This window comes from Siniperca chuatsi, linkage group LG18 (assembly GCF_020085105.1).
Source record: "Siniperca chuatsi isolate FFG_IHB_CAS linkage group LG18, ASM2008510v1, whole genome shotgun sequence".
Lineage (NCBI taxonomy): Eukaryota > Metazoa > Chordata > Actinopteri > Centrarchiformes > Sinipercidae > Siniperca > Siniperca chuatsi.
In genome coordinates this window covers 27483759-27496486 of record NC_058059.1, presented here as the reverse complement: position 1 = coordinate 27496486, position 12728 = coordinate 27483759, and the positions used below count along the sequence as shown (strand labels likewise).

At 40.1% G+C, this 12728-nt stretch overlaps 1 protein-coding gene across 4 annotated transcripts in view; it reads right to left on the bottom strand.

Annotated features, from left to right (window-relative positions):
- Positions 1-8415, bottom strand: part of dcc (DCC netrin 1 receptor) — a 298212-nt gene extending 289797 nt beyond the window's left edge. For 2 of the 4 annotated variants that reach the window (XM_044173879.1, XM_044173880.1), the window contains exon 1: positions 7602-8413. In XM_044173879.1, coding sequence (XP_044029814.1) covers positions 7602-7728 — 127 coding nt within the window. In that variant the 5' untranslated portion in view covers positions 7729-8413. Of the gene's footprint in view, positions 1-7601 lie in introns of all 4 variants that reach the window. The other 2 variants (XM_044173877.1, XM_044173878.1) reach the window with 2 other exon arrangements.
- Between the last annotated feature and the right edge of the window lie 4313 nt (positions 8416-12728).

Sequence of the window (12728 nt, the reverse complement as noted above, 5' to 3'; positions counted from 1 at the left end):
GAGATGCTACCACTGAGGGGTCCTTCAGCAAGTCATCAACCCCAGGAAGCTTCATGTGTGTGACTGCATGAGATGAAATGAGACGATAAAATGTGAGGCAAGAAGACATGCAACAACACGAGATGACGATAAACATTCATTCAACCTTTATTTAAATCTTGAGGAATTATTGATTATTTATTTTTATTTTATTATAATTATTTAATTATTTTCAATGATGTTTAGTCCAAGACAGACAAGAAGACGGCCTCAGTTATCCGCTTCCTACTGAATATTGGAAAATTAGCTCTGTTTCTGTACAAATATTACATTTGTTGTCATAGCTTGCTGACAAGTGTGTCAATGTGAAATTTAAATGTAACTTTTTGATCCAGCCAGATCCCAAGATATTTGTACTCTGAAACTCTCAATGCGCTGTCCATTCATAGTGGTAATATGCAAACTATTGTCCACAACATCTCTGGCTCTAGAAAATATCATGTATTAAGTCCTGCTTGCATTCAGGACTAATTTCAAATTAAAAAGTGCATCTTGCAATTTGTCAAAGGCTTGTTGTAGTATCAGTGGCTGAGTGTGCAGTTTTTGCAAAACAATACAGAACTGTATCAAGCACATAAAGATGGGCATTACAATTTGTTATAAAGGATGTAATATTGTTAATATAAATTGTGAACAAGACAGGACCCAACGTTGAACCTTGTGGAACCCCCTTTGACAGTGGTAGAAATACAGAACGATCATTTCCCAAAATCACACATTGCCGTCTATGAGACAGGTAGTGCTGAAACCATTTACAGGACTAATCAAAACCAGTATGACGTAGACTCTGTAGGAGCATAGCATGATAAACAGTGTCAAATGCTTTTGATAAATCAACAAAGAGGGCAGCACAATATTTCTCTTCGTCAACAGCAGATACAATATAATCTATAACCAAAGTAATAGCAGTGACAGTACTGTGTTTGGCTCTGAAACCAGATTGGAGTGGACATCACACCGAATTTCTTGAGAGGAAAGATTTGAGCTGATTATTAACTAATGACTCCAGGACTTTACCAAGACAGGACAGTTTGGAAATTGGCCGACAGTTACGAAGACTACTTTTATCACCACCCTTATGCAGTGGGACTACATGTGCAGATTTCCAGACCTGAGGGATACCCAACAGTAGAAATGGAGAGGTTAATGAGATATGTAATTTGTTCAGCAATATTTGGGGCACATAGCTTTAAAAAATAAGGGTGTAGTTTATCCTCCCCAGTTGCTTTCCTGCAGTCGATTGCTTGAAGTTTTGATGGGTTTGTAAAAGAATCAGAGATTAATTGAGATTAATGTGAATTTCTGAGTTGCGACTGTCACACATCTCTTTTAGACTATTTGAGTCAGTTGAAAAACCATTTTAGATTAAAGTCTCCTAGAACCAGCATCTCTGAGTTACTGTACTGAGCAAGTAAGTCTGCTAGTTTATTAATTGCACAAGAGACAGCTGAGGGTGGTAAACAGACTTCTGATATTTAAATGCATCATTTCCAGGCCATTTCTGGATTTGAAAACATATGGGTTAAATAATACCTGGCCAGAGTCACAGGGGGGCTTACTCGCAAAGGCCAGCCTGGAGCTTGTTTGGGGTTTGTTTTTTATGATTATTAAATTTTTAGGGTTATAACAACTTGTACAAGAAATAGGCTGGCGGTGTTTACGGGGGGCATTAGTAATCAATACAGGAATGTTAGACACAGGAGCTGAGCGTGAAGGACAGAGTGCGTTCTGGAAAATGAGCCACCCCATGTCATACCTTCAGGTGGTGAATGCTTTGCAGGACTGTAGTGTGAGTTTGATGTTCATAGCTAGAAGACGGGATCCTGCATGATTTGGATGGAGGCGATTATGTTTAAAGAGATCTGTTCTGTTATATGAGATGGACTTGACAAGGTGGGATGAGATAGGTGAAAACAAAATCACATAACAGGATAAGGATAAAACAAGAAAATTCAAGATGGCAATATGAGATGGGACAGAGATTAAATGGACTAGACTAGATGAGACAGAACAAGACAAAACAAGATAAAACAAAATGAGATAAGATTTGATAAAATGACGAAATGACTAAATTAGATGACAGCATAAAATGGGATTGGATTCCGCAGTCATATGGACAAAATATGCTATGATAAAATGAGATACAACGAGATTAGATGAGACAATATGAGATGGGAGAAGATATGAAATGGATTAGGCAAATCAAGAAGGGATAAGAAAGAACAAGACAAAACTAAGTATGATAAGACATGATAAAAGATGACATAAGACGCAATAAAATGAGATCAAACAAACTAAGATTAGGTCAAATGAGTTTGAGACAAAAAGAAATAAGATGAGATGAAATTTACAGGACAATAGAATCAGATAAAACAAAACAAGAGAGGATAAAATGAGATGAGACAGAGTTTAAATGGACTAGACTAAACAAGACAATAAAATAAGGCATACTAAAATGAGATAAACTGAGATTAGGTGTAACAGGACAAGAGAAGATGAGATGGACATGACAAGACCAGACAAGGTAGGAAAAGAAAAAATGAGAAATGACACAGGTTAAAATTGGATACGATTAGATAAAATGAGATCAGGCAAAAAGAGATATGACAACATGAGAGGAGATGAAACAAGAAGCGATAAGGCAAAACAAGAAAGGATTAAATAAAATGCTGTAAAATGAGATTAGAAGAGACAAGAGGAGCTACGACAAGATGAGATTTACAAGACAATAGAATAAAATCAGACAAGATTAGATGGGATGAGACAAAATGAGACAAACAGACTAGACATAACAGGTATAACAGATAAAAAATAAATAGAATAAAATAGATTTACAAGACAAGAAGAGATAACATTAGGTAAGATGAGACAAAATATGAGAAGAAAAGATGAGATGGACAAAATATGTTGAGATGGACCAAGTAAGATATAATGAAATGAGATCCAACAAGATGAGATGAGACAAAAAGAGATAAGATAAAATGATAAAATGAAATAAAACAATATACTATTAAATAAGATACAACAAAATGAGACAAGACAAGAGACAGAATAAAATGCTAAAATTAGCTACAACATGAATATGAAATGAGATAAAATGAGCTCAAGTGAGAAAAAACAAGACAAGATTAAATAAATTGCATTAATATAAGATTAGATGACAAGATACATTTAATTAGGTAAAACGAGATTAAACAAAACAAATGAGTTTAGCTAGATCGACATGAGATTAGAGAAATTAGAAAAGACTAAATGAACAGATGAGATTGTGAGATTTACAAGACAACAAGAGAAAAAGGTAATACAAGTCAGACAAAATGTGAGAGAAGATGAGATGATATTAGCAGTGATGAAAGGTTTTCAATGTAGTGAAAATTGAGTGGGTCCCCAAAAAAATGTGTGTTTTTTAACAAATAGTGTTTAACTTGTGTTTGTTGTTATATGGTTATAATTATGGTTATTTATGTATGTTAAAAATGTAACTGAAAATTAAACGAATAAAATCCCAAATCTGTAAATGCACTGCAGACGCACAGCAGCTGACAGAAAGAGGAGGTCATATTATACAGAGAAATATTATCTTTCTCTGGGTGAACAAAAGTTAAAAAGGGAAGCTAAAGGGCAACGAGAATTCTGAGCTTTTAAGTTTCATCAGGAGTCATAACACCAACAAGCACATCATGTGCACACAAACATTTACCGCATACTGCCGTAACTTATAATTAGCCTGATCAGCCACCGTCAGTAATCAATACACACATTATTAGACTCTAAACCATTAATCAAACCAATAACTAACCGCAGTCAACATCAGACAACCTTATCATACTTTAGCAGTTACCTAGTGTTTCTGTAGTGGTGACAAAACTATAAAAAAAATACATACTCTCCGGGAAAATATTACGGCAAACTCCCTTTAAGAAATATGACATATTAACAATCCTCACGTGTCCGCAAAAACACATAACTCTAGAAACACAAGATAAAAGGCGTCATATGTCAACAGTCTTCTCATCAATTTGGCATCAATAAAGATAAACTGTATTTCCATACAAACTTTACATTTTGGATTTTGTCACCTCAAATCTCTACCAGCCTCCGCTGTTTAGCTGTGCTATTTTAGTGGGAGAAGAGCGTAGGAATGAGAGGCAAATCGTTTTAAAATTAAGGTTTCTCACTAAAATACGTGCTGGTTGGTGGATCAGACACACGCCAAATTAAACAGGAGGGGGAGCGCCAGTAGTGAGAAAGCTGGTGAATCAGAGAAATAAAACGATGTTTTCTGATTGTTTCACAGCGGTTATGTTCTAAAGCACAAATAAACACGCCCTCACCCCCACACCGCCACCCAAACCTGCGGCTAATCGCTGCAGCGCCTGATTTGGTCTGAATGAAGCGGTCAGGAGATCATAAACCAGAAAAAACGAGGAATAGACTGCATTTGTCTGCTGTCCTCCGCTGTTCCTGACTTTCTGAACATCTCTGAGGTTACAAAGGATACTTTCTTCTTGACACCCTTACTTCTCATGTTGTAAGACTGAAATTCGATTTCCATTCATTTCAATAATGCATAATAATTAAGACATATTCACTTCCAGTTGTAAAATGATCCTGCCTCGTTTGACTCATGCATGATTTCAATCTAATTAAACTTTTAACATGCAAAATCATGAGGTTCTCAGCTATGTCCAGTCATGGAAAAAAACTGCAGGTAAAATAATACAAGCATCAGAGAAGGAGGGATACTGATAGGTTGCGATGAGTGCAAGGCTGATGTGTAACTTTTCAGAAGGAAACAGACCCTTACAAAACCCAACATGCATCAATTACTAAACAGACCCAAATAGAGCGAGAACACCAACAATGGCAGCAGCATGATGTTCAACTGATTACCAAGCAGCCACGCACAGCAATACATGTCCTAAGATTGTAGTCATAGAAACTAATTCCAGAAATAAGTTGTTTTTCATGCTTGAAAGACTAATTGCAAAAACAAATGACACCAACAATAAACCACTCTGTAGCAGACTGGACTATAGTATGACAATAATAACGTGTTACATCCTGCAGTTTATGTTTCGCACTCTGTCCATTCTGTTTTTGTGAACAAGCTACGATAGCTTTGTCCAGTTCGGACTGTCCGGCTCTCCGTTCCCTCTATGGTCAGCGCTGTCCAAGGCCTGAGTTTTCGTGTCAAAGTTCACCAAATTTGAACTCAAATGAATGAACTGATTTTGCCACAGAATTTCACTATTTTAAGTACTGGTGCGACCAGGCTTTTAGCCACTGGTGATCATGGGCCATGGGGAACCAACAGCCTGCAGGTTTTGATTCCAAGCAAAGACTACCCACTGATTTACTCTCCTTCAGGTAACGTAGAGGAACTCATCTGTGAATTAACCTGCAGACTGTTGGCTCTCAAGTTTAAACAGACAGAACACCTGAACACACCTGTGAAAGTGAGCAGGACCTGCTTCTGTGAAAAATATTCTGTCTGCTGTTCAGTAGATTTTCTGAATCAGTTTGTATCAAGGTTTCATGAATGAGGCTGGAGGAGGAGTGTGTGTGTGTGTGTGTGTGTGTGTGTGTACTGTAGCATCCACACATATAAAGGCTCGGTCTGAGTAAAATATTCAGCAGAGGATTTTACAGCTCAGCTGCGGAAGAAATATAAACCACGCACATATACACTGAGTGAGAACTGCTCAGCTGATCCAGCAGCTACAGTGTGTGTGTGTGTGTGTGTGTGTGTGTGTGTGTTCTCCTACCACCAATTAGCTTAATTAAAGTGTTTGGACATAAGTTATTGACAGCAAGAGACTCTCGGATAAAGAGAGAGTCAGCCCAGCAGCTCTCAGATCTGTTTGTTCAGTAACCAAAATCATAAAGCAAAATAACAAACATTAAGTGATTCTTAAGCAGTGCTTTGGGATAGTGGACTGAAACAACTATTCTTTTGAAAATCCACTCAGATCAGCTGGTTCCTCAGTGGAAGAGACATTATATTTACAACACTATCTATCTATAATATGTTAATATATATTACATGTGTTATATGTGTGTGTGTGTATTCAAGGACTTAAATACCTGCATCATACAATATAAGATGAATACAAGCATGCAAGATGGAGGGAGTGAAACTGACAGGTAGCAAATTTTAGGATATCCGATGCCATTTGTTTCTAAATACTGTGTTCTAACACAAAAAGACCACAGAGTAAATATTTATGAGAGCAATAATTGCAAAAATTTTACACAGACAAAAAAAGCAGCTGCATCACAGTCAAACCCTCACTGGGCATCATTGTACAGCGTATATTCAATACATATAGACTTACAGATTATGGTCCTACCTTTAAGTTTTCCTTTATTCTAGTTGTTATTTTATATATTTTTTCTCTTTATAGTATTTTGTACTTAGCGTTTTCTTTCTTTTTGTGTTTTCTGGAAGGTAACACTGAAATTTCCCTTTGGGATTAATAAAGTACTCTATCTGTCCGAAGTCAGCAGCCTAAACCCGATCGGTCCCAGTAAACCAGTCGTTTTAAGAGAAGCTGAAGGTGAAACAGCAGCAAAACCCAGTAAGATTCACTACATTTTGCCAGCAGCCTAACAAACAATCAAGAGGGTGTAATATGGTAAAACCCTGTCAAATACAGTTAAAAAAAAGATCAAACCTGGTAAAGTCCAGCAAAACCTGGTAAAAGCAAGTCAGACCCACCAAACCTCATCATTCATGGAAGCAACTTAAGGCAGCAAAAAATCCTGACAGAGCAAATGAAGCCCAGTAAAATCCATTTAAACTAGTCAAATCTGGTAAGAGCAAAACAAAAAAACTGTCAAACCCAGCAGCCTAAACCTGATCTGTCCCCGTAAACCCTTTCACTCTCACAGAAACTGAGGGATTCACTAAAACCTGCTCAAAGCAGCAGTCTGACACATGATAGGGTTCATAGAAATCAGAGAAAACCTGGCACAGCCTCATGAAACACACAGAACCTGATCAAACCAGCTCATCATAATCAGACTGCTGGCCCAGTAAAACCAACATGACTACCAGAAATCAGGTGAAACCCAGGAAACCCCCATGAAACACACAAAACCCAAATCAAACCTAGTAGTACCAAGTCTGGTAAAAACCCAGTCAGACCAGCAGCCTAAACCTGATCAGTCCCAGTGAATTTGTTGTTTTGATGGATATTGAAGGTAAAACAGCAGCAGAATCCAGTTCAGTTCAGTAAAACCTGCTCAAAGCAGCAGTCTAACACATGATCAGAGCCGCTGAAACCTGCTGAAGCCCAGTGAAATCCATTTAAACCCAGTCAAACCCAGTAGAAGCCGGTCCAACCCTGCAGCCTCCAACCTGATCACACACAGTAAGGCCCAGTTCAGCTCGGCCAGACAGTCCTCCCAGGTTAAGGTTTAAACAGCAGCCAACAAGGAGACGCAACAAATGTGTCATTCCCCTTTGGTCTGCGGCAACCACACACACACACACACACACACACACACTGCGGGATGGAGGCAGAAACTACGCATATATTTCTCTTTTTTCCACTCACCGTGCGCTGTGGTGTGAGCAGCCAGCAGCCAGCAGAGCAGCAGCAGGTAGAGTCCTCCTGTCCTCCTCTTCCTCAGCACCAGCACCTCCCAAACATCACCAATACATCCAACCCTCAGCAGCTCCATGCTGCCCTGCTCGTGTCCAGATGAGCCCGAGGAACCACAGGAGCAAACGCCCGCAAATCCTCCACAGAATCCAACTGTCAATTCAAATCTAAATAAGCACAAAAAACAAACCACAGGATGGGGGGTCAGGAAGATGATGAGAAGGAGGAGAGAGGGGGGTAAAACAACCTCTCCTCTCCCCAAAAATAACCCTCCCCGGTCGGGCTTGGATCCCAAAAAGAAAAAAAGAAAAGACAATTCCAAAACAGACACACACGCAGTTAGTTCCCTTATTTTCGGGATAAGAAATAAGTTCCAATAACTATGAAGGCAGAGTCTCCATCACTCCTGCCCGGTGCGGCTGATTCCCATTCACACAGATGCAGGTAGGGTTAAAATCCACGCTGCCTTCCCGGAGGTCTGCTCCGTCTGCCGGGGAGGACGGATGGAGAGGGTCGGAAGAGGAGGGGGAGGAGGAGTGTGGAGAGTCGAACACTCTCTCTCTCTCTCTTCACTGTAGGTCTATACAGCTGGAGAGAGATAGGAGGTAGGGAGGCCTAGGCAGAGTATGGAGCCATTGAGCTTAAGAGGCTGGAGGTAAAGCCTGGAGCTGGAGCGGAGGGGAGCGGGATGTAGCAGGAGCTGGAGCCCAGCAGAGGAGGCAGAGCAGCGGGGAGAGATTAGCTGAACTCTCCTGCCCTCTCTGGTCACACCGGGAACTTTAACACTTCAATCACAGCGGGGAGAAAACATTCATCAGTTCATCAGTATATTCTCTGTTAAAGTTATGTAGATTTTTATAGTATTTAAAAAAATGTGATGTTACATATTGTATAATTTGATTTGTATGGAAGCCTATTCCCGCCAAGAAAAGAAAAAAAAAGATGAAATATTAGCAATGACGAAAATTTCAATAATCATGGTAAGTCAATAAGACGGTGTAGTCCCTCATTCGTCCAGGAGTGTTCTATCGTAGAAAAGGTTTCAGTCGTAGTCATCTGGACACTGTTTTCAGAATCAAGACGTTTCGGCTCCCATCCGGAAGTCATTCTCAATTGTGAAAAAATTGGACGGGAACTGGAAATTTAAACTACTCTGAGTTACATAAGCCCTGCCCTCAGGAAGGAATCTGCCTGAGTATCTGTAAATAGCTAGTTTCACCTGAAACTGACCTAATAGTTTCAAGATGGCCCAGTAATCAGGCCTATTGTTCTCTGGCTGCATCTACTTCATCACTGCTAAGTGCCTGATTAGCATGTGATAGGCGTGACCAAGGTGATAATACACTCTGATAGACTTTGGGCAGATTAAATCTCAGACCACCATTTCTGTTCAAAGAGGGGTTCTCTTTCTTCACAAAAATGGCTTCCTTGACGCCCCGTTCAAACCAACTCTTCTCTCTACTAAGAATCTTCACCTCGCTGTCTTCAAATGTGTGGTTTGTAGCTTTTAAATGCAAATGCACGGCGCTCTGTAATCCTGAGTTAGCGTGTCGTCTGTGCTGATAAAGTCTTTTTGTGAAGTGGCTGTTTGGTTTCGCCTATGTACCGTTCTTTGCAGTTTTCCTCACTGCACTGAATGGAGTAGACAACATTGCTCTGTTTCTGTGTGGGTAACCTGTCCTTAGGGTGAACGAGTTTCTGTCTTAAAGTGTTGCCTGGTTTAAAGAAGACAGGAACATCGTGCTGTCTAAAGATCCTTTGTAGTTTTTCAGACAGTCCAGACACATAAGGAATGGAGACACCGTTCCTTCTTGGTTCAGTTACACTTTTGTCCTGTTTTTGGCTCTTTTAACTTTGTTGATAGCCCAAGTAGGATAACCACAGGCTGAGAGTGCATTCTGGACATGCCTTTCCTCTTTCTTCTTACCCTCTGAGCCTGTGGGCACTTCTTTGGCTCTGTGCTGTAATGTCCGGATTACACCCAGCTTGTGCTGTAGTGGATGGTGTGAGTCAAAGAGCAGGTATTGATCCGTATGTGTTGGTTTCCTGTACACTTCTATCTGGAGCTTTCCGTCCTCTCCTCTGAGAGTAGAACAATCAAGAAAGGCCAAGCGGTTCTCTTTTGCATCCTCACGCGTGAACTTGATGTTGGGGTCCACCGTATTAATATGCTCTGAGAACGCTTCCAAGTCTTGTTTCTTGATTTTCACAAAGGTGTCATCCACGTAACGGTACCAATGACTTGGTGGTGTGCCCGGGAACGAGGATAATGCCTTCTTCTCAAACTGTTCCATGTACAGGTTGGAGCATGGGACCAAGCTTACACCTGAACACATATGTAAACTATTAGACATCTGTCTCAACACAACCTACTTCCAATTCCGGGGACACTTCTACAGACAGATTCACGGTTGTGCTATGGGCTCTCCGGTCTCTCCCATTGTGGCCAACCTGTACATGGAACAGTTTGAGAAGAAGGCATTATCCTCGTTCCGGGCACACCACCAAGTCATTGGTACCGTTACGTGGATGACACCTTTGTGAAAATCAAGAAACAAGACTTGGAAGCGTTCTCAGAGCATATTAATACGGTGGACCCCAACATCAAGTTCACGCGTGAGGATGCAAAAGAGAACCGCTTGGCCTTTCTTGATTGTTCTACTCTCAGAGGAGAGGACGGAAAGCTCCAGATAGAAGTGTACAGGAAACCAACACATACGGATCAATACCTGCTCTTTGACTCACACCATCCACTACAGCACAAGCTGGGTGTAATCCGGACATTACAGCACAGAGCCAAAGAAGTGCCCACAGGCTCAGAGGGTAAGAAGAAGAAAGAGGAAAGGCATGTCCAGAATGCACTCTCAGCCTGTGGTTATCCTACTTGGGCTATCAACAAAGTTAAAAGAGCCAAAAACAGGACAAAAGTGTAACTGAACCAAGAAGGAACGGTGTCTCCATTCCTTATGTGTCTGGACTGTCTGAAAACTACAAAGGATCTTTAGACAGCACGATGTTCCTGTCTTCTTTAAACCAGGCAACACTTTAAGACAGAAACTCATTCACCCTAAGGACAGGTTACCCACACAGAAACAGAGCAATGTTGTCTACTCCATTCAGTGCAGTGAGGAAAACTGCAAAGAACGGTACATAGGCGAAACCAAACAGCCACTTCACAAAAGACTTTATCAGCACAGACGACACGCTAACTCAGGATTACAGAGCGCCGTGCATTTGCATTTAAAAGCTACAAACCACACATTTGAAGACAGCGAGGTGAAGATTCTTAGTAGAGAGAAGAGTTGGTTTGAGCGGGCGTCAAGGAAGCCATTTTTGTGAAGAAAGAGAACCCTCTTTGAACAGAAATGGTGGTCTGAGATTTAATCTGCCCAAAGTCTATCAGAGTGTATTATCACCTTGGTCACGCCTATCACATGCTAATCAGGCACTTAGCAGTGATGAAGTAGATGCAGCCAGAGAACAATAGGCCTGATTACTGGGCCATCTTGAAACTATTAGGTCAGTTTCAGGTGAAACTAGCTATTTACAGATACTCAGGCAGATTCCTTCCTGAGGGCAGGGCTTATGTAACTCAGAGTAGTTTAAATTTCCAGTTCCCGTCCAATTTTTCACAATTGAGAATGACTTCCGGATGGGAGCCGAAACGTCTTGATTCTGAAAACAGTGTCCAGATGACTACGACTGAAACCTTTTCTACGATGGTAAGTCAATATTATGAGATATTAAAACTTAGATTCATATTTTTATGTAAACTGTCAAAGTTTTGACCTACTATCATAATTTTGAATTAGTAAATAAAGGCAAAATTATTACTTATCTCTCTCTTTAATTTGATATAGTGTCTCAGAATTGGGACTTTTAAGCAAAGGGTCGGACACATTATATCATTAGTTTGACTGAGAATGTCAAAAGTGTTGACTTAACAGAATTTTGATTTAGAAAGTCATATTTTTAAATCATTATTTCATAACTTTTGACAACATTTCATAATATTTCATAATTTTGAGTCACTTTGCATCATCCCTAACGTCTTATTAGAGGTTGCAGCCCCTTCTACGTTTGTGCCGGTTTATTATTATTATTTGTTGTGTGCCACTTTGGCTCAAATTCCCTTGAGCTGGAATGAGTTAGAAACACGACACTTGGCCCAATAAGTGGAAATGATGTGCAGGTGCTTCCACAGAAATATGAGCCCAATCGCCCACATGGTGGCGCTGTAATTAAGGCCCAAAAATGCAATTTTGAACAGGCCACGCCCCTCACACCGTAAGTCCGAATGATTTGAAATTTCTCTCACAAGTCCAGCTCAATGTGCTCTACAAAAAAGCCTCTTGGACCACTAAATTCCGCCTAACTAGATTTTCGACCATTTTGATTTTTTTGAAAAACATATTTTTGACATAGCCTCCTAAACCGTAGATCCGAATGCTACCAAATTTTCGATGAATCACAAATGAACGAAGCTTATCAGCAGTTTTATAAAGCTTGTTTATTTAATTTTCAAGATATTGACCAATGAACTTCAAAAGGGGCGTGGCTCAGCACATTAATAGTCCATAGTCAACAGTTTGGCCAATCATCACAACACTTATGGGATATTTCCACATAAGTACCTGAAATATACCCTGAAAGTTTCATTCAAATTGACCACTAGGGGGCGCTACAAATGCAAAAAATGGGCGTGGTATAACACAAATCAGACTATAAATCAGAATTTATTTATCCAGTCATCACCAAACGTCCAGGATATCTCAACATAAGAATCTGAAACATACCCTGAAAGTTTCCTTCAAATCAACCACTACGGGGTCGCTACACAGGCAAAAAGAATGTGTGTGGCACAACACATCAGAAATTATTTTATTCATTCTATTTGTGAAAATGCAAAAAGGGAGATTTCACTGCTTTTTTCACATCTAGGCCACATTTGACCAGGTTCAGGATCAAAAGCTTTAAATTTCTAACGGTCTGTGTTGGCTTGAACCCCAGAATTGCCGCTTGCGGCTATATTTCATTTTTCTTTTCCTAGCAGAAGAAAATAAGTTGAATTCCTGCAGA